At 52.9% G+C, this 22,173-nt stretch overlaps 6 protein-coding genes across 6 annotated transcripts; 4 read left to right on the top strand and 2 right to left on the bottom strand.

Annotated features, from left to right (window-relative positions):
- Nucleotides 1-2,308: 2,308 nt before the first annotated feature.
- HER10_EVM0002032 (uncharacterized protein) lies at nt 2,309-3,023 on the top strand (the record flags this gene model as incomplete). Its single annotated transcript, XM_035471761.1, has 2 exons — nt 2,309-2,439; nt 2,489-3,023. The coding sequence occupies 2 exons, from the start codon at nt 2,309-2,311 to the stop codon at nt 3,021-3,023; spliced, it is 666 nt and encodes a 221-aa protein (XP_035330468.1).
- A 187-nt stretch (nt 3,024-3,210) lies between these two features.
- HER10_EVM0008095 (glycosyl hydrolase family 61) lies at nt 3,211-4,239 on the bottom strand (the record flags this gene model as incomplete). Its single annotated transcript, XM_035477629.1, has 1 exon — nt 3,211-4,239. One exon carries the CDS (start codon nt 4,237-4,239, stop codon nt 3,211-3,213), a length of 1,029 nt encoding a protein of 342 aa, XP_035330819.1.
- Nucleotides 4,240-7,072: 2,833 nt separating this feature from the next.
- On the top strand, nt 7,073-9,302 carry HER10_EVM0006774 (uncharacterized protein). Its single transcript, XM_035476350.1, has one exon. The coding sequence runs from the start codon at nt 7,138-7,140 to the stop codon at nt 9,154-9,156; it is 2,019 nt and encodes a 672-aa protein (XP_035330749.1). The 5' UTR covers nt 7,073-7,137; the 3' UTR covers nt 9,157-9,302.
- An 825-nt stretch (nt 9,303-10,127) lies between these two features.
- On the top strand, nt 10,128-12,055 carry HER10_EVM0010989 (riboflavin transporter MCH5). Its single transcript, XM_035480432.1, has 4 exons — nt 10,128-10,516; nt 10,583-10,816; nt 10,876-10,968; nt 11,046-12,055. Exons 1-4 carry the CDS (start codon nt 10,354-10,356, stop codon nt 11,948-11,950), a joined length of 1,395 nt encoding a protein of 464 aa, XP_035330973.1. The 5' UTR covers nt 10,128-10,353; the 3' UTR covers nt 11,951-12,055.
- Nucleotides 12,056-13,140: 1,085 nt separating this feature from the next.
- On the top strand, nt 13,141-14,764 carry HER10_EVM0012657 (NAD-dependent deacetylase sirtuin-7; the record flags this gene model as incomplete). Its single annotated transcript, XM_035482048.1, has 4 exons — nt 13,141-13,288; nt 13,405-13,607; nt 13,688-13,760; nt 13,878-14,764. The coding sequence occupies 4 exons, from the start codon at nt 13,141-13,143 to the stop codon at nt 14,762-14,764; spliced, it is 1,311 nt and encodes a 436-aa protein (XP_035331072.1).
- A 354-nt stretch (nt 14,765-15,118) lies between these two features.
- HER10_EVM0001724 (uncharacterized protein) lies at nt 15,119-17,074 on the bottom strand (the record flags this gene model as incomplete). The annotated part of the gene is made up of 4 exons (XM_035471463.1): nt 15,119-15,520; nt 15,551-16,066; nt 16,099-16,875; nt 17,003-17,074. The coding sequence occupies 4 exons, from the start codon at nt 17,072-17,074 to the stop codon at nt 15,119-15,121; spliced, it is 1,767 nt and encodes a 588-aa protein (XP_035330448.1).
- Nucleotides 17,075-22,173: the final 5,099 nt, after the last annotated feature.

Consider the following 22,173-nt stretch of genomic DNA (forward strand, 5'->3'; position numbering starts at 1 on the left):
TATCACCGGGCTCAGTTGATTTTCTTGCTTGGGCCGGATGGTGGGACTCTCCCCTTTGGACGTGCAACCCACTCCGGCATACTCGAGCCTTCCGACGAAGACTCCATGAAGTTCTTCACCTTGCCAATGGTGAGTCTATGGAATCGAACACTTTGACCCAGCAATCGCAGTTACTTACTTCGAAGTCATCAAGAAGTCCGTCATTCTCAGTGACCATGGCACGAGGCACCGCCTGCACCACAACACCCGCGAGCAAGAAGAAAGCAATCTCGACCCGCATTGAAAGAGCTGTAATCAGGAACAGGTTGGTGTTTCCAGAACTTAGTTATCTTTCAGAGATAAACACTAGGACGCCACTCATTCTATCCTCCCACTGGGGCGGTCACGGTAATGCCCTAATATATGGATTATCGAGCGGTATTGCGATACGGTTGATCAAATGCCGCTCGGCAAACATTTGGTATTGAATATTGGGAATCCCAAGAGTTCGTTTTCTGCCGGTCACATCAAATGTTTGAATTACTTGGGACTGATAAGCTCAAGATCCCCGTGCAGAGAATTGTGCATGGTGTAAGAAATCCTCTGGCTGGTCCAATCATGAAGTGGTCATCCGCGGAGTAAGTCGGATCCTGCCGTGAAACCAAAGTTTACAGGCTAGGAATGCTCAACATGCTCCTCCTGAGATCTTGTATCGTTGACGGCGTCAGGCTTCAGCAAGAATGGTCATCCTAGATTTGAGTTATAAGGATAGGTGATATAAAATTGAGGAGGACCTTGATAATGTCTGTCGGTCTCTTGAATGAGACAGCGTCCGGCGAGGATGACTGATCACAAGCTTGATATCATGGGCCACTCATCAAATGTTACCAGCCGCGTAAGACGAATTTTCAAATTGTGTGTGCAGCTATACACCATCAGTCGCATTTGAATATGTCACATCATCCGCAAATGAAGACATGTGCATCAACCGGCATATCGTCGTTCAATGATTGAAGCATGCTCATATGCACACGAGGAAGCATGTCGGATAACGTGAGTGGTGAATGAGATCTAAGTTGCAACTTGCAGTATTTGCTGCCCAACGTTCCAGATACACCAAACGCCAGATTGATGAAGGATTTTCGGTTCGTTAGCCGCGTGAAACTTTGCATTGGAAAGTTGCGGTCCTCCGGAGGGGTTGTTGCTGGTCATTTTCGGTGGCAAGGTTTGAGACCCGGGAAGACCCCCACAGCGTATCCGCGTTATGTGGTCAACTCAAGGTTCCATTGTGTCTGATCATGTTTAGGCCCCACCCAGTAGATCGGGCATTTCAAAGCTTTCATTGGAGAGAATTTCCCGAATTATCCCAGCTATCCTCTACGAAGACTGCGCGGGTCTTGGGCGGGTGTGATATCGGGCGGAGGAGTGGGGTTGTTCCAACTTTATGAGATGGATGGTGCAGGGATTCAGTGACTGACCAGAAGCTCTGGGATTTCCCTTCTCCCGTCGGCTAAAATTCACTGACTATTTCTTTGGCTGTAATTCTGCTGTCTTATGGTGGTCTGTGAACAGCATACCCTTCATGGCTTGCCCTAGGTCGTACTCAAGCAAGCTTCCTAATATTATACTTCCACCTTTTTGAGGCTGGAAAAGGCAAGATCTTCATACAAGTGGAATCAAGTGAGGCAAAGCGCTTTGGGCAAGGGTCTCAGCCAAGTCTAGATCAAGTTAAAAGGTGTGATTGTTCGAATGTGGCAATTCCCTGCTGCCTTGTGCAGTGTTGGTGTCGGCACGGGCACAAAGCCATCAAGAGGACAGCCGACTAATACCAAGACAGCATCTTCAAGCGACCCTTTTACGAGTCTAAACATCTTTCGTATGTTCAGTCAGCCCTATACTTTAATCGACCGCATAATCTGCCCATGGATAGTTCAGGGACAATGAACGATTTTGTTGGCTCGTGCCACGACAGCTTCAAAACGAGAAGAATTTCATCTCATCGACATCAGACCAAAGCTCTTACAGAACCTACACGTCATTCTCATCATTGCTACTGGGGCTAAACTCAGGACTTGCTTCAGTGCTACTGTCGTGCTAGAAACCAGACCCCAGTATAGTAATCGTCCCCTTCACTGTTCAAAGGACTGGGGGACACCTCACGGATCCCAAATCTCAATTCTAATATCAAAGATGGTCGGATCCGCTCGAGACATGAGTTTTCACTAGGTGCCCGATATGTAGTGATCTCAATATGCCAGGATACAATTTTTCTAGAAGGGTGTTTCTTTTCGGGGCCCTTGTATCTACCATCGTCATCCTTTGGCCGCATATGTATTGGGTGTTACTCTTTCAACCGAAGGAGAAGACATATTCAATTCGAATCTTGAGCTATGACCCACTGATTATATATGTTGTTGGGTTTCTGTCATGGGTAGAAAGAGCCTATTTATTGCGTCTTGGGCAAGTACATATCACCATCAAGTCTCCCTGACTAACAAGCTTCTTACAGGAAGCCGTTATTTGAGAGATCGACAGTATACAACAATGGCGTTCAAGAGGTAGATATGGATCGAACAAGCAGCACCGCATATCTTCCTGACGGAGATCGTATTGTCCAGCGAATCATCAGACGAGCCTCCGAGATTCAGGGCTACACGAAGGAGAGCCTTCATGAATCGCTACAACTGACGCGATATGGCCCCGGCCAGCTCTTCCGTCCCCACGTAGACCCTCTTGAGGACAGTGCCAACAAGACCTTGACCCACCGACTCACAACGATTTTCGCAATCGTCGAAGCCACATGCGATAGGTGTGGGACCCAGTTTCCAAATATCCGCATCAATTGGACATTGGAAGATCCAGGCTGGTGCAAATATGTAGAATGTGGCGACGTCGTGGCCCTCACAGTCAAGGCTGTCCCCGGTAATGCAGTATTTTGGAAGAGCTGGACGAACTCAGGGAGACTCGACCCTAGAACACTCCACGCTGGATTACCTCCTGAAAGAGGGATCAAGACTGGTCTTAACATATGGACTCATGGCTAGATCAAGGTACTTGGTTTATGTCACACCACTTTCGTCATTGGTGTATCGATGGGGCACTCGAAAATTCTGCGCTGTACACGACACGCATCAAGTGAAGACTGACACGTTTACAAGGGTGATTGTATGTACAGGATTACATGAGGTAATTACAAAGCACTCCGTATCCTCTCGAGCTCCAACCATCAACTTAAGTGCATTGCGAGTAGTACTGGTTCAAGACTGTGCAGGTCGAGCCAGAAGCACAAACAGTTCCGCCAGTCCATCCTTGTCCACCACACTGACCGTACTTAGGAACGGTTCCACTACCGCCACTCGCGGCTGTGGTCGTCGTCGTTCCAGCTCCGGTGGTTGTCACACCCGCCGCAGTGGTAGTCGTTCTTAAGGTAGTCGGACTGCTGCCACCACTTCCTCCGGCCGGGGTTGCGCTCGACGTCGCGGTGATGCGAGCGGTGCTCTGGGCAACGGTCGAGGCAAGTCCCGAGACCAGGGTGGGGCCGGGAACGGGGTAGACGAGAGGGCTCGTGTAGAGGTTGAAAAGAATGCCCGGGTCGTCAGACTTGTACAGTGCCGTGCCCTTGACGCCGGCCGGGGCAAGGGAACCTCCTCCAGTGACCTGGAGGTTAAAGCACTGCGGGTACGCCTGCGCGCCGTTGACATTGCCGCCAGAGTGGAGAGCAATGATCTCGTGACGCAGCACGTAGTTGCCCGGGGCCAGAGTCGAGGGGATCTGGACGGTCCATGTGAAGTTGTTGGCCATGAGTACATCATCGGCCCACTTGCCGTTGGTAAGGGACATGTCAATCAGACCACCAGCATCAATCTTGAAGAAGTTGAGGGTGGTCTTGTCGACGGACTCGCAGTCACCGGTACACTTGGCGAGATAGTCAATCACCGGGCCCTTGTGTGACTCTGGCCATGTGTTCCAGATGAGCTGGATGTTGGTGCCCGCGGCGACAGTGGCGTGTCCACCGGCCGGGCTTCCGTTCTTGTGGCAGATAATGTCGCCAGTGCCGAAGTTGACTGGTTCAACGAAGCCATTATCAGGGGCGTCGATCTTCCAGCCCACGACAGGACTTGTTGGGGGCGAGTACGTGAACGCAGGAGAATCCCAGCCGCGGTAAGCGACGCCATTGGCAACAAGCCAGTCGACGTGGCCGTGGGCCGCGACGGTGGCCGCCAAGGCGAGTAGAATGGAGGAAGGAAGAAGATTGCCCATGGTTTCGACGGCTCTATAATTTGCCTGCGTTTCCGAGAATCTGGTTGATGAGCGCTGCCTAGTTCAGGCAGAATGCATTCTAGACAGGCGAGGAGCGTGGCATATATAGTGCTGCATTGGTAGTACCAGACGGCGTGTCGACACCGTCGGAATCACGGCATTTGATATTAATTAATTGGCACGCGAGCCAAGGTCTTTAGTCTTCGGTGAAGGCCAGAATCAGGCATCGTGCCATCGCGAGGTAGTCACACTGACACGTTGGCGTAGTATACCAGGCACAACTCCCAAGTCAAGAACAAGACAAACCACCCTGGAGAAGTTATGTCTTCTCCATGTCTCGTTGGTCTCCCGCATTCCTCCTTGCTTGACAATACGGTGGGTACCTGTCACGAGCACATTGAGAGGGGACGCCATGATGGAGTGCATTCATCCGTAATGCCTGAATTGGACGTTTGGTATAGTGCTACCTACCACAGTAAGACTTGATTGGGAGCTCACAAAGTAGTTGAGTGGACATTCCGGAGGGAGGCTATGTGTGGCCCTGAAACGTCGGTAGCGAAGAGGCGCCATCGGAAAAGAAAACTGCAGAATTAGGAAATCTCGGTCGGCTGCCACCGAGAAAATGTGACGACGCGCAGAAGGCCGGGGTTGCATTGGAGCACCGGAGTTGATGCTCTATGATGATTGGTGCTTAAGGGAGGGAGGACCAACTTCATTTGGAGAAAATTTGGTCGGGATGTCAATCCTGCACTCCCTCCCGTAAGTCTCACCCTTCTCATTGTAAGGTAGTAGAACCTCGAGGAAGAACTTCGGGGGCGGCTTACGTGCGTGTGGACTCTTGAGATATAAGAAACGCTGTCCATCCGGTGACGCTTCAAAATGATAAAACTCGAGATTGATGTTTTAAATCATAGCTTTCACGGAAAGAGAGATACAGTTGATGCTGTGAAGGTATCATCGTGTCTATAGTGCTTTTGTTGCATTTCTTGTCATACTTCGATTTCGATGGCCCTTGTTCTTTCGATCAACAGACACTAAGGTTTACAGCATTTGCTAGCAGTGTCAAGCTTCCTCAATCAGGAGCCTACGGAACTTGGAGGTTCTGGAATAATATCAGTATGACTGCATCACTCAGTCATTCTATGGCATTACTGCCAAGCAAGGTGGATTGGAAATCATCGGCGGTGTGAGTTGGACCTAGAAAGAGCTGGGGCACCCATCAAGGTTGGGTTTAGTAGTGCTAGCAAAAGGGAACATCAAACGACACTAATATACAGCACATGAACATTCAACACAAAGATCTAGACGGACTGCCCGCTCGAAATTGAGGCATTCAGTCACTACCTAGGCTACAGGATGTGATTATCTCTGTAAAAATGTGTTGAAGCTTTGCCTTTGACTCATGGCCAAGCTGGGCCTCTTGAGTCTTCGTCTATGTAAGTTTATGAGTGCCAGAAGCGAGCCGAACTCCGTGCAAAGTCTCGAAGCTTGAACGTGTCGTCTGCTGGAATAGTTGGTCTCATAACGAGCATCGCCTCCCTGAATCATACTTCAAAGTTTCTCAGCAAGTCCTCATTTTCAAAACCAGAAGCCAGTACAAATTCTGAGCACCCGTGGTGAGAATCACTGTTTCATTTTCACAAACACTTCCTGATATCAGGCGTTGACCCTAACGGGCCTGGAACTTCAACGAGACCCGTTCGTTTGGTCTGCCAGATCTGATATTGAGGATACTGGTGGGTTTCCTTGCCATCAACGAGACGACCAAATAGTCTAAAAGTTCCATGATCGATTAAGCGATATGGACTGAGAGTTTCGTGTTGTCGTGCTTTCACTGATCAATTACATATCTCAACGAGTGTGTCAATGCAATTCTCATTGCACAAGAGGATTTCGATTTTTCTTGTAATTAGACACTGGATCGCATGCCAAGGTCTGAAGCAGATCAAATTGGACGACGCCAACTATACCAGAAGCGGTACGGTGTGAACTAAGGTTACCTAGGGATTCTAGTCTCGAGGCGTTGAACTGACTTGAGCTTCAGGACTCAGAGTGAACGCATGACAGATAATACTTGGTCGAAGTGGAAATCGACCACGGAAAAACTGAAGAAACGACCTCAATGAAAGCACGGGCCGTATCTACACGTTTTAGAAAGTCGTGCAATCACCTTTGGGACAAGATATGACAAGGAACACGGCGCCCTAAAGTGTCCAAGATCTCAAGATATCTGCGATTTGAAGTTCGCCTTCTCATGCTGAGTTACGGAGTATACAACGGAGCTTAATCAAATCATGTCGACTTCATCGCGCTTACCATCATTTTCATGTTCTCCACTGGTTGAGGACCCAGAGTTGTGCTTCCAGCCTCATGCGCACTCTCATATGAATGTCGTGAGTTGAGCATGAGATTTATGAACGAGTGAGGCGGTCACAAAGCACCGCACATTTACCTCCTGAAGCGCTCCTCAACGACGATCGGGATGACTCATGACGTGCACTAAGATACGGAGGACGGACAGAGGCAGAAAAATCCCCATTAAACTCATTTCTAGATCATTTCTAGAAGCATCGTGACTAATTGGCAAATCCCATTTTGATTGAAGATCCGGGAGAGTGCACCGAAATAGGCCTTGAAACTAACGACGTGTCTTCAGGTTGCAGTGCTAGACCCCTGTCAGGGGGCGGTTTGTCACCGTGAGACAAATTAGGGTGGCATGAGCGGCCCCTGCATCAATGCGATCTCCGGGCCAATTTTGTTTACTTCACGTGATCTCCAGTGGGGGAATTTCCTCCCCCCTTTGGCCTTGGGAATTTCGTCGAGTCCGAAAGAATTGAACACGACAACCTTGACTTAATCCTCCCAAAAGGAAGGGGTCAAGCAGTGCGGAAACACACCATGTCGACGACCAAGCATGAACGGAACAACGACGAGTGGAAGGGCCCGCGACGGCTTCCCTCCGTCAAGGAGAAGCTGTCGAGCTTCGTGCGCCGCGGCCGGGAAAAAGCAAAGAAGACAACACTGTCTGTCTTGGGCGAGTCACGACAGGAGCGACCATCCCTGGACGAGAGCATGAAAGCTCTTCCGCGGGTCCAGGTGTCAGATTTCGGGACCTCGAGTCTTGAGATCGACCTGCAGTCTCTCGAGGCGTTCCGCATTGCGCCGTCGCAGCCCGCGAGGGGAGCAGAGCAAGCGAAGCAGGTCAAGAAGACTTCTTCGCGGACCTCGACAATGACGCCAATCGCCGACATGTTTGCCAGAAAGGCGACGACAGCCGCACTCTCCACGGTCGACATGAGGACCCTCAACAAATCCTCGCCATCATTGCTCACCTCTGTCGCCAGCAGCAAGCCTGCTGAAGCACGCCGCCCTGGTCAAGCTCCCTCCATGTCTTCGAGGTCCACTGTTGTTGCTACTGCTGCTGTACCAAGCACTACATCGAGCGTGATCATCATCAACAACAACAGCTCGACCGGCCAGCCACAATCACACGCCTCGAAACCCTGGCCACCACCAGAGACTCCCCGCACAGCTGCAGCACCCATCCGCACTCAGTTTTCCACGGCATCGACTTCGACATCGAACCAAGTCAACAAACTGCCGCTTCACGAACCGCCACGACGCGCCGCCTTCGTACCGGCCTACGTCCCGTCACGGGCCGCCGCAATCGTCACGCCAGTTGGGCCTGTCATTAGGCCCCACCACCAAAATGCCGACACCGTTGCCAGACAGCAACGGCTGCAGCATAACACGGAAAAGCGCCACTCGAACCCCTCAGGAATGCCCTCGTCGTCAACGACGACCACGACCGCCCCGGCGCCGAACAAGCTTCTCCTCGCAGAAATCGCCAACACAGACCGTAGACGGTCTTGGCAACCGGCGCCGACATCGGTCCCATCAGCTGCAGGAACGCCCACATCGTCCGGTCCACCATCCGCATCCGCCCCGTGGCGAGGTCGCGATCTTGATGGCAGCAGCAGCAGCAGCAAGAGAGCATCATCCCGCATCGCCTCGGACCGCCTCGCCTGGATCCGCGAGCTCGAGGAGGGTAAGAAGAAGAAGTCGACAATCAATGGCGATCTTCCCGTTCTCAGGAACATGCAGGGCAGCGTGGCAGACAAGCTGGCCAAGTTTGAGCAGCAGAAGCAGCTGCAACAAATGCAGCAGCAGATCCCCCTCACCCGGTCCAACTCAAATAGGAGCCGCATCTCGTCCGTCGCCGACACCACCTTCTCTTCGTATAACGGCCCGGCAACCGCCCGATCGTCTCTCGATACCTGCCGCACCTCCTCCGTTTTCTCACACTATGATGACTCGTTCCGCGAGAAGATGGAGATTATCACGGGAGCTGCCAACAAGACGGCCGACGAGGAGAATGAGGAGAAGCCTGCCCTGAACAAGGTCACGGCTACTTTTGTGCCAATCGAAAAGAAGGAGCCCATTGTGGCACCTGTCACCCAGGCTGTGGAAGACGAAAGCGCCGCAAACACCGCCCCCGAGGATGTTGCGCCTGTCTCACCAGCAGTGGAGAAGATTGAGCCCGCCACGACCGATGCACCCATCCCGGCAGATGTTCCTCTTCCGGAAAATGTTGAAGAGAAGGCCGCCCCAGTCGAGGTCCCGACCATTTCTGTGTCATCAGAGACCGAGAAGATGGAGCCCACCACGAGCGAGGCTCCTCTCGCGGCGGATGTTCCTCTTCCGGAGGATGCTGAGGTCGAGGAGAAGCCCGCCCCCGAGGAAGTCCCGTCTGTCTCTGTGTCAGTGGAGAAGGCGGAACCCACCGTGATTGACGCTGATCGTGCGGCGGATGAACCAGCCGAGGAGAAGCCCACTGTGGCCGACGTCTCCACTGCCATTGTGGCAGCCAGCGAGATGACCAAGCCTACCTGCGCCGATGAGCCTCAATCCATTTGATTTTGGTCGCTTAGTTTATTCGGACGACAGAGTGTGTCCGCATGTTTGTTTTCTTGTTTTATTTTGCATCCGAAGAGATGTAGGCGCGCAGCGCACAGTTTGATACCAGTAGAGCTTTCTATACTCTTTTTTGCATGATATTCCCCCCCACACCCCAAAGACAATCCGCTGAGACTAGATTCTCCAGCGCTGGGTTTTGTTAGGAGCGTTTCTATTCACCAGGCTTGGGAGTTTGCATCGTTTCTTGTGTACTAGCTGTAAGATGATAATGATAAGATGTCTATAACGATGGAAATTCAAATTGCTCTGTACTTCGGCAATATGACCGAATGAAGTTACTTGAAGTTACGATGTGATCTGAAGTGAGGGAATATGACTGATGTTATGCGTGTATAGTCAGAATTTTGTAAACGTGTGCATTGATCATGTACTCATGAAGCTATCGTGGGGATATGCATTCCTACGGGCGTGCATGTAAGCGTCAGTTGCGTCTAGCCGATGTCAACGACATTGTACCCACTTCTGTCTAAATCCGGTCGCGAGCATTCTTCAATATCACCATTGGCATTGATTAGGTATATGTTTTTACTTGCTGACTCGATGTTCCTGACAGATGGAGATAGCTGCGGGATCAACTGTTCAATCACCTTACATATTGGCATACATCATTCACCATCCCTAAGATGATGCAACACGGGCTCCTAGAATGCGATCCTCCCTTTGGAATATGAGAAAACATTTAAATAATCCCCTTGAGAAGAGCATTCAACCGTCGACCTAAGTATCACCTGCAACCTTGACATGTTGTTCAATTGCTCTTCCACTGCCGACATGGCGGCTGGCTTATCAGCAAGCTCCGGTGACATTTCGCGATGAATTTCCCTTAAGTGCCCAGATAAGAAGGTGGGGGCGTTCCCGCGCTGATCGCTGTCGGCGCGTTCCGATTTTGCTTCCCCTCAACAACTCGGACCGGTCCGGCGGTCTCCATTTCCCCCGATGACCGGTCATTGCCCGCTTCACGCACCAGAGGTCAGACGGCGGCGGCCACTTCGTCCGCATGTTCTCGTCTGAGTTGCCTCTTGCCTTGCGCTCTTGTTTGTTAGGATTCTTGGCCGTTGGAGTTGCCTTGGGCAAGTAAGACTTTGAGTCAAGCTCTCGACTCTTGAACGAGGGCGTACGAACGTCGAGTCAAGTACCATGGAGGAACGTCTCGAGAATAACCAGGAAAAGAGCGCTGAGAAACAAGCTGGTCCTAGTCCTGCGATGCCGCGCCGGTCCTCGAACGATCACGCAACCATCGAAGCTTTTCCCGGTGACACTCAACCCACACTGCAATCTCCAAAGACTGCATCGGACACAAGTAAGTTGAGCCAACTCACGCTCTTCGGTCTCGAAAGTCCTTCGAACGAGCTCTAATGAGACCCAGTAGACGATGAGCTCCACGACGACGAAATCGAGTATCCCGACGGCGGGTTTCAGGCTTGGATGGTGGTGGTCGGCGCGTGGTGCGCCATGATCCCGCCGATGGGCCTCATCAACACCATTTCCGTGCTCCAAGGCTGGCTGCTGCAGAACGAGCTCAGGGGCGTACCTGAAAGCAAAGCGGGATGGATCTTCTCTTGTTATGCGTTTTTCATCACGGCTTGCGGGGCACAAATTGGTCGGTATTCTCTGGAGTGCCGGTAACCCAATTGAGACTGACGATGGTGTCAATCACAGGACCAGTATTTGACGCATTCGATATCAGGGTGCTACTCATCCCAGGATCCATTGGCATGATTGCCTCAATGATCTTCCTCAGCTTGTCGACAGGTAACCCCCCCAACACCAGCATCGCACCGACAGTACCATGGTTCGCATCAGTGCTGACGCAACGCCTACCTACCCAGAGTTCTACCAAATGCTCCTCTCCTTCGGCATCTGCGGCGGCATCAGCGCCGCGTTCCTCTTCAACCCAGCCCTCTCCGCCATAGGCCACTGGTTCAACGAGCGCCGCGCCTTCGCGACCGGCGTAGCCTGCACGGCCGGCGGCCTCGGCGGCATCGGCTTCTCCCTCATCATCCAGTACCTCGCGCCCCGCATCGGCTTCCCCTGGGCCATGCGCATCATCGCCTTCATCTCAACGGGCAGCCTGGTCGTCACGAACATCTTCCTCCGGAAACGCCTCCCGCCCAAACGCAAGGCCAAGGCCCTGATCGACTTCCGCCTCCTGCGCGGCTCCAGATTCGGCGTCACGGTGGTGGCCGTCTTCTTTGTGGAGTTTGCCGTCTTCATCCCGTACTCGTACATATCGTCCTACGCCATCGAAAAGGGACTCGGCCTGCAAAAGTCCTTCCTCCTCAACGTCCTGCTCAACGCCGGCGCGATACCCGGACGAATGTTACCGGGGTACATTGCCGACCGCGTGGGCGCCTTCAACACTATGTGCGTCACGTCCCTGTGCTGCGGCGTCTTGATTCTGGGACTGTGGCTCGCTGCGGGCGACGTGGACGCCAAGATCATGTCCTTTACCACGCTATTTGGATTCTGGTCCGGGGCGGCGATCAGCTTGTCGCCGGTGTGCATCTCACGTGTCTGCAAGATCGAGGACTATGGCAAGTCGACGGGCATGGCGTACTTTATTGCGAGTTTTGGTGCGCTGGTGGGTATTCCCTTGGCCGGATTCCTGTTGAAGACGGGGACCGAGCCGTATCGGAACTTGATCATCTTTGCGGGGGCGGCGTACATGGTTGCGTTTGTTGCTTTTTGTGGTGCTAGGGGCATCGCGGGCGGGTGGAAACCAGCGTTGTTCTAGAGGAGGAATCGCAACTTGTGGATGAGGCCTAGTAACCGAAAGCTAAGCGGCGAAACGAAGCATTTGAGCAAGTGGGTGATCGGAAAGGATGCCGAGCAAAGGGGCTAGCATGATTGATCGTGGCATCGTTAGTAGCATTGATAGTTGCGATAATAGTAGCAGTAGCAGCAGCGTTGTCAGTAGCATTAAGAACATAAGTAGCCAGCTCAGTACCTTCACCCACTTGCCAGGGTACCACAGCGAGACGGTGTCAACTGTGAAGAGAGAGTTCATGTTAATGTTTCTGATAATTCATTGTCGTCTAATCCTCATAATTATTGTGTCTACCTAGTGAAGCTGTTCAACCATTTCGGCTGATGTAAACCACATCTTGTTATTCACAATTTTTCGTCGGCCGAAGTGCGGGAATGCCGGACTCCACTAGCCGGAGATGAGATGCTTTTCCGCTACCTCGCGCACCAAGCCTGCAATCTTGCAAGTGGGCTTGAATATGATTGAAATGATGGTACCCTAGACTGATTATAGCTTTCTCCTTGGCGGATAAGTCATTTCACCAGACAGCTCAATCCACCTTGACAACTTCTGCATCTGAATGAGCGGAGAAGAAGGGGTGTTAGTCTGTGCACATGGTCCAACGCAGTGCTCTGCACCCTCCATTCCCGCAGAACCACCATCCAGCAGTTTGACTCATTGGAACGTGACAATTGCCGTTTGAATTCCTTCTTAGCCAGGAATGGCAACCATTATCCGGTCGTTCTGGAATATTGTAGCGGGAATAAACGCAACACACCCGAGACTGACTTGAGATAACATGCGTATAAGAGGTGTATGCATCAAACGGGCTCATGCTGTGTACTTCCAACTTTCACCACCACTAACACCCATTCATTATCACTCAGCTAGCGCTAAGCCATACCTCACACACTAGCACCGCTTATCACGAGTTGCAAGAGGAGGTGATGGCTGCCTGATCCTAAGGGACAACTCTCAACATCCAATCAATTATCGCGTAGCCAACATCACCAATCTTCAACAACACGATGGCCCGTCAGTGCGATTTTATATAAAAAGGGACCCGTCTGATAGATCGAGTTCACACTGAATAACTTGCCCATCGATCTATTGGCCAACTTGAGGAACTCCGCACCCTCCAAGAACGGCCTTCAGTTTTCCGAATCTTGTATCACGCCATGGCAGACAGCGCGCCCAGAGAAGCCGAGCCGGAGCGGCGCGAGGCTCTCGACATCCTCGACGCCAAAGCCTCTCAGTTGGTAGATCTAATCAAGAAGAGCAAGCACTTTATTGCCTTTACCGGTGCAGGCATCTCTACCTCTGCAGGTGAGTTTTACTCTCCATTGATATGACATGCAAGTCGCGCCATTCGACTGGGCCGCCCCAGTTGTTTGGTCTACATGATCAAAAAAAACATTCAGGGTTAAACAATGGTAACTTAGGAATTCCCGACTTCCGCGGACCCGAAGGTGCCTGGACACTCAGAGCCCAGGGAAGGCAGAGAACGGGCAAGACGACGGACACGCTCCAGGCCATCCCGACCAAGACGCACATGGCGCTCGTCGAGCTGCAGGACCGCGGCATCTTGAAGTATCTCGTCAGTCAAAACTGCGACGGCTTGCACCGGAAGAGTGGGATTCTACCAGTGAGTTTCTGGTTTATCACTGCTGGGGTCCGGAGAGTTGATCAGACAATGGCTTACGCTTGTTATTACCCTTCGTCCAGGAGAAGATTTCCGAGCTTCATGGAAACAGTAACCGCGAGTACTGCAAAGACTGCGGTAAAGAATACCTCCGAGGTATAATATCTCCTTTCCTTCACCATATCCTCATTCGCCCTTCCTATTGAAGTTTATGGCTCCTCAACTCGCCACGACTTCAACCTCACATCACGACAACCACTGACAAAAAACCAGACTTCCGCGCCGTAGCAACCTACGAAAAATCAATCCGCGACCACCGCACAGGCCGCAAATGCCCCCTCTGCGCCGGCACCCTCCTCGACACAATCATAAATTTCGGCGAATACCTCCCCGCCCAACCCCTCGCCCTCGCCCGCTCCAACGCGCGAAAGGCAGACCTCTGCCTCGCCCTCGGATCCTCCCTGACCGTGCCCCCCGCCTGCACGATCCCCGAGACCGTCGGCAAGAAGAAGCGCACAAAGACGTACCCGGCCGGCGGGACGCTCGTGATTTGTAACTTGCAGAGTACCCCGCTGGATCACCTGAGCGAGGGGCTGCGCGTGTGGGCTACGACGGACGATTTGATGGTTCGGGTGATGGAGAAGTTGGAGATTCCTATCCCGAGATTCGTGCTGAGGCGGAGGTTGGTGGTGGAGGTTGAGGTGGTGGGGGAGGAGAGGTATCAGCTTACGGCGAGGGGGGTAGACGTCGACGGCACGCCCGCGAGCTTTTTGCAGTCTGTGAGGATGCAGGGAAACAGGCGCGTTGCGCGGACCGAGCCGTTTGTGATTCCTTTCCGGAGCGAGTTGGCTGCTGAGGCGAAGATCATGGTGGAGCTGGAGTTTATGGGACACTACGGCGAGCCTGTCTTGGAGATTGGGATGGAGTATAATAGAGAGGAGAAGCTGGAGAGGATGTATCTGCTGGAATATGACCCTTCGACTGGGGCCTGGAAGATTAGTACACAAGACGATGGGAGTTTTGCTGGGCGGGGTGGCACGGCTGAGACAGACGAGGACATGGAGGATTCGCTGATGATTTCGGCCGAGGACGCGGGTGTGCCTAGCCATATTATCGCCTCGTCTGCAGCCAGTGAGGTCATCGACCTGACTTCACCCTGATGTAGCGTGCCTGCTTCTGGAGGACTCTATAAGGACCGGTTGATCTGGCATGAGACATAGCTCTTTGCTGACGGGAGTACCAAGAAGATTACGTATGCCGTATGTCTCAAGATGAACCATTCCATCAAGAGTAACGAGCAGCAAATCGGAAACGGCATCCAAGAGTAACAAATATATCATCAACATAGCTGCATGAAAGCAGCGTTACTCAATTTTTGTAAGGTACGACTATAGCTATGAACACGCATTACATATCCCATATCCACAAAATGTCGTGTGAACGTTAATTTTCATGAATTACACATTAAACAAAAAGCTCGCTTGAACGTCCATTAAGCATGCGCATGGCTCGCATCAGAGCAGAGCAGCAACCACGACACCAGCGGCTGCGGCCAAGATGCCGGAGCCAAGACGCTCAGCAGCGTTGGTGACCTGGACTGGTCCGGTGGTGGTCTTGCTGGGCGAGGCGACGGGCGTGGTGGCAGCGGGAGGAGGGGTACCAGCAGGAGGAGCAGAAGGTGTGCCAGCCGGAGGGGGAACGGGAGTGCCGGCGGGAGGGGTGCCGGCGGGCGGAGCAGGGTGAGTGCTAGCTGGCGGCGCGGGAGGAGTGCCAGCTGGGGGAGTACCAGCAGGGGGCGCCGGGTGGGTGCTGGCGGGAGGAGCAGGAGGGGTTCCGGCAGGGGGAGTGCCAGCGGGCGGTGGAGGAGGCGGGCTGCTGGGCGCGGGGTGCACAGTGGTGAAAGTGTGAGGCACGCTCTCGGTGACAGGGCAGATGGTGGTGGAGACAGGAATGGTCTCGGTGGTGGTGTGAGGACCCTCAGGGCAGTTGGGAGTATCAGGAGGGCACCTGGTGATGGTGTGGACCCTGGTAGTGTAAACCGTGGAAGTCGTCCAGGTCGTTGGTGGAGGAGCTGGGTGGGTGGGAACAGGCTTTGTAGACTCCTCGGTAACGGGGCAGATGGTCGTCGAGATGGCGATGGTCTTGGTTGTGGTAACAGGCGTGTGAGGGCAGTTTGTGACACTGGGAGGGCATCTCGTCACGGTCTCGACAGTCGTAGTGTAGACGGTGGAAGTCGTCAGCTTGCTGGTGCGAGTCTTGGTGTGAGGAGGCTTCTCGGTGGTCGTGTTGGCGTAGGGGGTGGTTGTGGGAGGAGGAGGGACCCAGGTGGAAGACTTGCTGGGGTGGGGGTGATGGCTCTTGGTCGTGCTCTCTCCCTTGGTGCTGCTAACGGCAGTCTCGGTGGTGCAATCCTCAGTTGTAGTAGGAGGGGGAGGAGGAGGGGCATGAGTCGTTGGGGCTTGCTTGAGTGTGAGTGTTGGCTCTTGGTGCTCACGGTCGTCTCAGTGGTGCAATCCTCCGTGGAAGTGGGAGGGGGAGGAGGAGGGACGTGAGTCGTGGGGGGTTTGCTAGAGTGTGAATGATGGCTCTTGGTGCTCACTGTCGTCTCGGTGGTGCAGTCTTCAGTCGTCGTGCTGTGGCCCTTGGTGCTGCTGACAGCAGTCGAGGAGGTGGTGCAGTCCTCACTTGACGTAGAGGTGCTGTGGACCTTGGTCGAGCTGACAACTGTAGACAAAGTGGTGCAGTCCTCCGATGAAGTGGATGTGCTGTGAACTTTGGTGCTGCTGACGGCGGTGGACGAGGTTGTGCAGTCTTCGGACGAGGTGGAGGTGCTGTGCTCCTTGGTCGAGCTTACAGCCGTTGACGACGTAGTGCAGTCCTCAGAGGAGGTGGAAGTGCTGTGAGCCTTGGTGCTGCTGACCCAGGTGGACGATGTGCTCGTCTCAGAAGTGACGGGAGTTGAGGATGAATGCTCCTTGGAAGACCAAGTGGTCTTGGTTGCCTCAGTGGTACTGACGGTGGTCGGGGGAGCGGGAGTGCTGGTAGTCCACGGGGCCGAGGTGCTGGTGGTGGGAGGAGCCGTGGTGCTTAAGCTGTAGGTGATGCAGGAGCAGGCAGAGGAAACAGCCTTGACATCTCCACCACAGTTGTTGAAGTCGGTGGGAATAGCAGCGGCAGCAGTGGTGGTTCCGTGGAGGAACTCGACACAGAAACCTTTGGCCTCCTCGGCGAAGCGCTCGTCAATGAGGTTGCGGTAGCACCCATCGTGTTCCTGTAATGGGTTAGTGGAGAGTTCTCATCATAGGTATAGTTCATCCCGTAAAGCAGTGACTGAATAAGACGAGATAGGTAATGTGATTTGGTGTAGTAAAAGTAGACAGGGGTATGAGGAGACGTACACAATAGGGGTATTCCCAAGCGTTGACGGACGCCAGGGCAATGGCGCCCAGTCCCATGTAAAGGCCGCGCATTTTGGATCTTGTTCTTTTGGAAGCGAATGACAGTGACTTTGAAAGTCAACCAGTTGATTGGAGCGAGAGGACGATTTACTCGTAGCGACCGTGGGTAAGGAGAGAAAGAGGAGGCACGAACCATACTCTCGGCGCGGCGAAGGGGACTTTATCAGAACGTAGACGAGGGTGTGGATGGTTGCCGGTTGCTGGAGGCTACGTCGGGCCACGGCGGGGAGTGATGCATCCATCACCCATCACCCATCACCCATCCATCCCACCAGGGCGGGCTGGCTAGCAGAATACGAGCTGGAGCCGCAGCACAGCTCGTGGTTGATCTCTTGGTTGCCTTTTACCCATGTTCCCACCCAGCCATCGCACGAGATGAGGCACCATGTCGATATGCAAGGTAACAGTAGTGCCCTTGCTGTCAGGCCGGGCTACATCATGGCCATGGCATAGCTGCCAGTAAGCAGAAGGTTGCGCCGGTGGTCTACTAGCGAGCCCAAGGCCACTCACACCACGTAGGGCGAGTTCAAGGTCGACCAGTCACCGGTCAACCATCGGTGATTCTGTCGAGTTTGAATACATGGCGTGTGGGCGATGGCGGCGTCCGTCAGCTCGTACCGATGGCTAGTGTGATGTTCTGTCATGACTTGGACATCTCAGGAATACGGCACTCGGAGAAGACGGGCGGAAGTAGACGGCGAGGTATGGTCGCCATGGTGAAGAAGACGACACGGAGGAGACCGGCGCTGTCAGAGACGGGAGTGACTCTGGATTGGAAGCAGTGCTCGAGAAGTGAAGGGCCCGGTGTTCCAGTGATGATCTCAGAGGGTGGAGATGGCACCAGGAACACGGTGGATGACTTGCTGGAAGAATCTGGAGGATCTTCGACCATGAGGAGAAGCGGAGTCTGATGGAGCAAGGTTGTCGAGTTGATAATCCTTGCGTTGCTCCGGTCATTGGACGGTTGTTTCGACGTTTGTCGACGGCGCATCGGCCGGGTCCACAAGAGGCAGTTGTAAGTGGAGTTGATGGGTGAAGTTTCTTTGTCGGCTTGCAAAGTCTGTTTCTTTTCTCCCGCCGGCCGCCTCCAACGGTGCGGTTCGACGGCGTGGATGGCGTACAGTAGACGGGTGGACTCGAGGTTGGAATGACAACTCGCGTGGGAAGAAGGCCAGCGGAAAATCCAAAAGGTCCCATCTTCCTGCCTTCCCAAGTTTCCCCCCTGCCTGATGGCTTTCGCTTAGCGTGCTCTAGCCAGGGGTAGCCTAGCCTGTCGGATGACCGAGACGTGCGATCAAAGCCAATCAGTGACAGCCTTGGCCAATTCAGGACGGACATGTGGGGCATCACCAGCTCTATCCGGTGGGGCCCCTCGCTGCCTCGCTGGGCAACTGCCAACTCCAGAAAAACATCGCGCCTTCCTCGTACAGGAGGGCACAGCTCGGCTAACACGGAAGTCGCCAACTGAGATATTCTTGCCGTCTACCTTAGCTACTATGTTTTTTTTTGTCTACACAATTCTTCGAGACTTTGTGCGTCTGCCTGAGGTACATACGTTCTGGAGAGTTAGGCAAGATCGGTACGTATTTCGGATTTATGCATCCCAAGCGACCCCACCTGACTTCATCCCGCTTCCCCGGGCCTCTCCTTCTCCCGCCCGCATTCCTCGACAAAGACACCCAACTTCCCACTTCGCATGACCTCGACCCAGGTACCTTACTATGGATACTCAGTATGGTATTCAAGCTTAATGCTAGTCATACTGATACGATGGGACAACAATCACCAGCTTCCAAACCCTACCCCTCCGTCAGGTGCTGGGCTGGCTGGCCGTTTCTTCCACCGCTAATCCCAACCAGGACACGACAAAGGCGCGCTCTTAACTTTTCACTTTGGCCTCACGAACGCTCCCTTCTCGCTAAACTTACGAAAAGACCGAATTACGGCCATGGCCTAAGAAAAGAAACCAAGCTTGAGGCTTTTTGGCACCCTGGCCGCGCCTAATGCACAACGCTGCACCCCGTCGCCTTACTCGCCCGCCCTTTTCCGTCTTCTCTTCCTTGCAGCTCGCCGCTTGCTAGCTCGCTTTCCCCCTCACGCCGCCGCATCATGCGTTGCCAGGAAGGTTGCTACAAGACCTGGTGTCTTTTGCTCACTCGACAACTCAACAACCTCATTGGAAAAGATCTTTTACCATAGCGAGATGACGATGGACGCCCATGAGGTAATTTCGCGCGGATTTCCACCGCTCCATCCCACCACCTCCTAATACTTACCCGCCTTGAGTATTGCTACTCACACTCAACTTTTCTCCCCATGCTGTCGGCACTTTACAGCATCATCCCACCATCTTTGGCACGTAGGCTGCCTGGCAAAGTTCGCCGTCGGCTGCCTTCGCCCGACCAACCACCTGGCTGAGTCACTTTATTGCGGCACAGCGCTGCATCGTCACATCGTCGCTTGACCTAAATCTCACGATGGATACGAGAATCCCCTCACTTCCGGCGAGGGCCGCGGGGTTCCCGCCACTATGCATTTCATCGCCTCGCCCCAGTGCTGACCGATCTTCGTTAACCAAAACAAGCTTTTGACCTTTATACCTGCAGTACATCGCAGCGTTCGCACGACGATGTTCACCGCAAGTCGACCGTGTCTTCGATGAAGTTTCACGTCCAGTCGATTCTCTGTGTGGTCCCAGTTGCACGTACGTCGACAGGTGCCAGGCATGCTATCGCTAGTCTGGCTGAGATCTGGGGAAGTTGGGCGGCACAACACTCCATCCCATCACCAGTTCCACGACCAAGTCCCAAAATGTCGATCAATCCTCACCTAACCCTCGCACGTGCTTCTCGTTCAAGATACTCCCAGCGAAATTCCCACAATCGGCCGCTGTACCAAGTCGGTGTGTGTTGGCCGAGTACTGTAGTTTAGTTCAGCTGGCAGCTTGGCGATCAAGCCACTCCCTTGCACCCGCAGACAGGCGCAACGTTGCTTCACGCTGGGCCGCCACGACACCGCTTGAATGGACTGCGCACAGCCAGATCTCTCAATGCAGGCATACGTGAAGTCCTGGAACAGGGTCCTTGGTCAACATGCAACTCTTTTCAAATGCATAGGTTTGGGTCACTGACTGAGACTTCTTCATGGACGCGTCCAGCTTTCCTTTTCTCTAATTTCTCCGGCTCTTGGCTTCTTCGATCCCTCGGACCCGCCGGCAAACACGAGGTGCAGCTAGGAAAGGCTTCCTTCGCATCCAAATACCTATCCTTCAGGTGCCTCGGCTTCCTCAACTCGACCTCTAACTTGCTTTTCCTCGAATACACAGTAAACGAGTCTCGAATCAGATCATTGTGCTGGACTCGTCTCGTGACGTCAAGTCCCCCCTTGTTCCACCGGTCACGGTCCACTACGCTAAATCGCCTCGGCCCCGCGGGACTTGCTCCGTGAGTGCCAAGCGGGCCAAGACTAATAGACCCCGAGGCTTTCGATTGTTTAGCTTCTGTCGATTAGCCACTCACAACACGACAGTCGAGTAACACAAAACGCGCTGCCATTGCTAGTATCTCCCGAGTGTTTGGCTCTACTTCGTTAGCTGGACGTCGATGTACGCACCTCGATCTGTTGATTGGATCTCGTCTAAGTCAACTAAGGCGTTATTGGTTTTTTTTTTTTTTTTTTAGTTATCGACATCAACGAGCTCGTATCCACAGCCTTCAGCTATGATCTAGCAGAGTCTAATACATGTGGCTGCTAGTGAGACAACAGGTGGTGCAGGAACGCTTGGGATAGATTCAATGCTATAGTCTCCACTTGCGATTCATGACTATAGTCCATTCGCGATCGTTGTCGAAGCAAGAGTTGGTTTTGCTCTCGATACGTCAAAGCTAGAAACATGGCAACCACATTGGTAAATTCAAACGGAGTCAATTACTGCCAGGTCGTGAGAATCCACTGCCCCCAGTGTTGCAGAATCCGGTGTGAAATAAACTTTTGTTGAATGTAAGAAGTCTGGAGGGAGTTCACTCCACGAGGTGATTATCATAGTACAACTCCAACTCATGACGACCAGTGGCCTCAATTGGCTGGCACAAGAATGACGGAAAATCAATCCTCGCTGGATGGGCGAAGTAGTTCGTCTGAATATTTGATATGACCGTATAACGTGACTGAATGGCGGGAGAGGATGTAGAGGAGTACGCAGGCTCATTCGATGTGTTCTGAGCACAGCTGACAGGAAAGCCTGCAGAAATTTCGCGGCTTTCATGAGGCCTCTATTTCACGGTTTGTCATACACACGTCTAGTGACAGCTTCTGGCGGGGTAAGTACAGTGAAGGGCCAGTGAGTAGTAATCCAAGCAAAATGCCGGCCATTACATGAGCACTGCCTACATTTACCGCCGTGATCTCCCTCTGCTAATCTTTCAAGGGAATATTTAAAGTATAAGTAGAGCGTAAGAATTTCAAGAAACAAACGTATAATCATGATGCCGATAGTTGTAGCAACAGATTCACAGGATGTATGAATGGCAAATCATTCTATTACCCGCTTATGGGCTCTGCAACGCAACCGCCAGACTAAGAAGTACATGACTGGCCAATATAGCGACGCTGAGCTAGCGTTCCCTACCATGGCGGGAAAGGCCCAATATGTTGGTTGAGCATTTTCAGCACCGTGCATCTTCACCTCGACGATTGTTGGGGGAGTTTTGTTATTTTACTGAATAGACAGTTCAACTTGCCTAGAAGCTGACTTTACGACTCAAGCAACGGGCGGAAAGCCAGGCAATCATTGCTTAGGGACCTGTCGGTTTTCCTGGTGCTGCCATCTCCATGGCATATTAACAGTCAGATTCATGCATCAATGTCCTCTCGCTTCTCAACCTCCTATCTGGCGTAGAAAATTTCGCAAGTGCAATCGTTGAACTTGTCGAAAATCAAAAGCACCTGGTACTCCATGTACAAAGATCTGACAAGATGGAAGTCGTCTGAATTGACTGGCTGCCTGACCGCACGCGGCACGCTCTCACACAGCTGATGAACTTTGACCAGCTATTCGCCGACGCATCAAATGTTAGGCATAGTTGATAACGTTTCTAGGTCCGGAAAACCGC

The sequence above is a fragment of the Colletotrichum scovillei genome, assembly GCF_011075155.1.
Source record: "Colletotrichum scovillei strain TJNH1 chromosome Unknown Contig00008, whole genome shotgun sequence".
In the NCBI taxonomy this organism is placed as follows: Eukaryota; Fungi; Ascomycota; class Sordariomycetes; order Glomerellales; family Glomerellaceae; genus Colletotrichum; species Colletotrichum scovillei.

Excerpts from the sequence above, each read along its gene's own strand:
- HER10_EVM0006774 (XM_035476350.1), top strand. The coding sequence starts at position 7,138 with ATGTCGACGACCAAGCATGAACGGAACAACGACGAGTGGAAGGGCCCG.
- HER10_EVM0010989 (XM_035480432.1), top strand. The coding sequence starts at position 10,354 with ATGGAGGAACGTCTCGAGAATAACCAGGAAAAGAGCGCTGAGAAACAA. Across the intron at positions 10,517-10,582 it reads AAAGACTGCATCGGACACAA|TAGACGATGAGCTCCACGAC; the intron begins GTAAGTTGAGCC and ends AATGAGACCCAG. Across the intron at positions 10,817-10,875 it reads GGCTTGCGGGGCACAAATTG|GACCAGTATTTGACGCATTC; the intron begins GTCGGTATTCTC and ends TGTCAATCACAG.